We start from the raw sequence: 312 nt of genomic DNA, 5'->3' as shown, positions 1-312 counted from the left end.
TTCCAGTGACCATAGGCAACAAGGAAGCGAGCACGAGGTTGGTGGAGAATTTTAGCCAGAACGGACCAGCGGCACTCTATCTGGACACCTGGGATGATGACGCTGAGTACTTGGCACGTCGAGCCTTCCACCACTACCTGGGTCCTCTGAAAGTCACAGTGGATAAGGCCGAGGCATATATGCAGGTACGGTGTCTCTTGTGGAGGCTTATAGTAGGTGTCTGGTGTGAAGAGTGTAGACTGATAGTTTTCGATTCAAATAGGCATTTGCACATAAAAACATTTATATGAATGGTTCGTAGCAAAAAGAGAA

General features: G+C 47.4%; 1 protein-coding gene across 1 annotated transcript in view; it reads left to right on the top strand.

Moving 5' to 3' along the window:
- Positions 1-312, top strand: part of LOC119585065 (venom carboxylesterase-6-like) — a 10069-nt gene that overhangs the window by 4910 nt on the left and 4847 nt on the right. The window contains exon 8 of the mRNA XM_037933682.1: positions 7-185. Within this exon, the coding sequence (XP_037789610.1) occupies positions 7-185 (179 nt within the window). The remainder of the gene's footprint in view (positions 1-6; positions 186-312) is intronic.

The sequence above is a fragment of the Penaeus monodon genome, chromosome 19 (assembly GCF_015228065.2).
Source record: "Penaeus monodon isolate SGIC_2016 chromosome 19, NSTDA_Pmon_1, whole genome shotgun sequence".
NCBI classification, from domain to species: Eukaryota; Metazoa; Arthropoda; class Malacostraca; order Decapoda; family Penaeidae; genus Penaeus; species Penaeus monodon.
The sequence above is the reverse complement of the archived record's forward strand: the minus strand, read 5'-3'. Positions and strand labels throughout refer to the sequence as shown.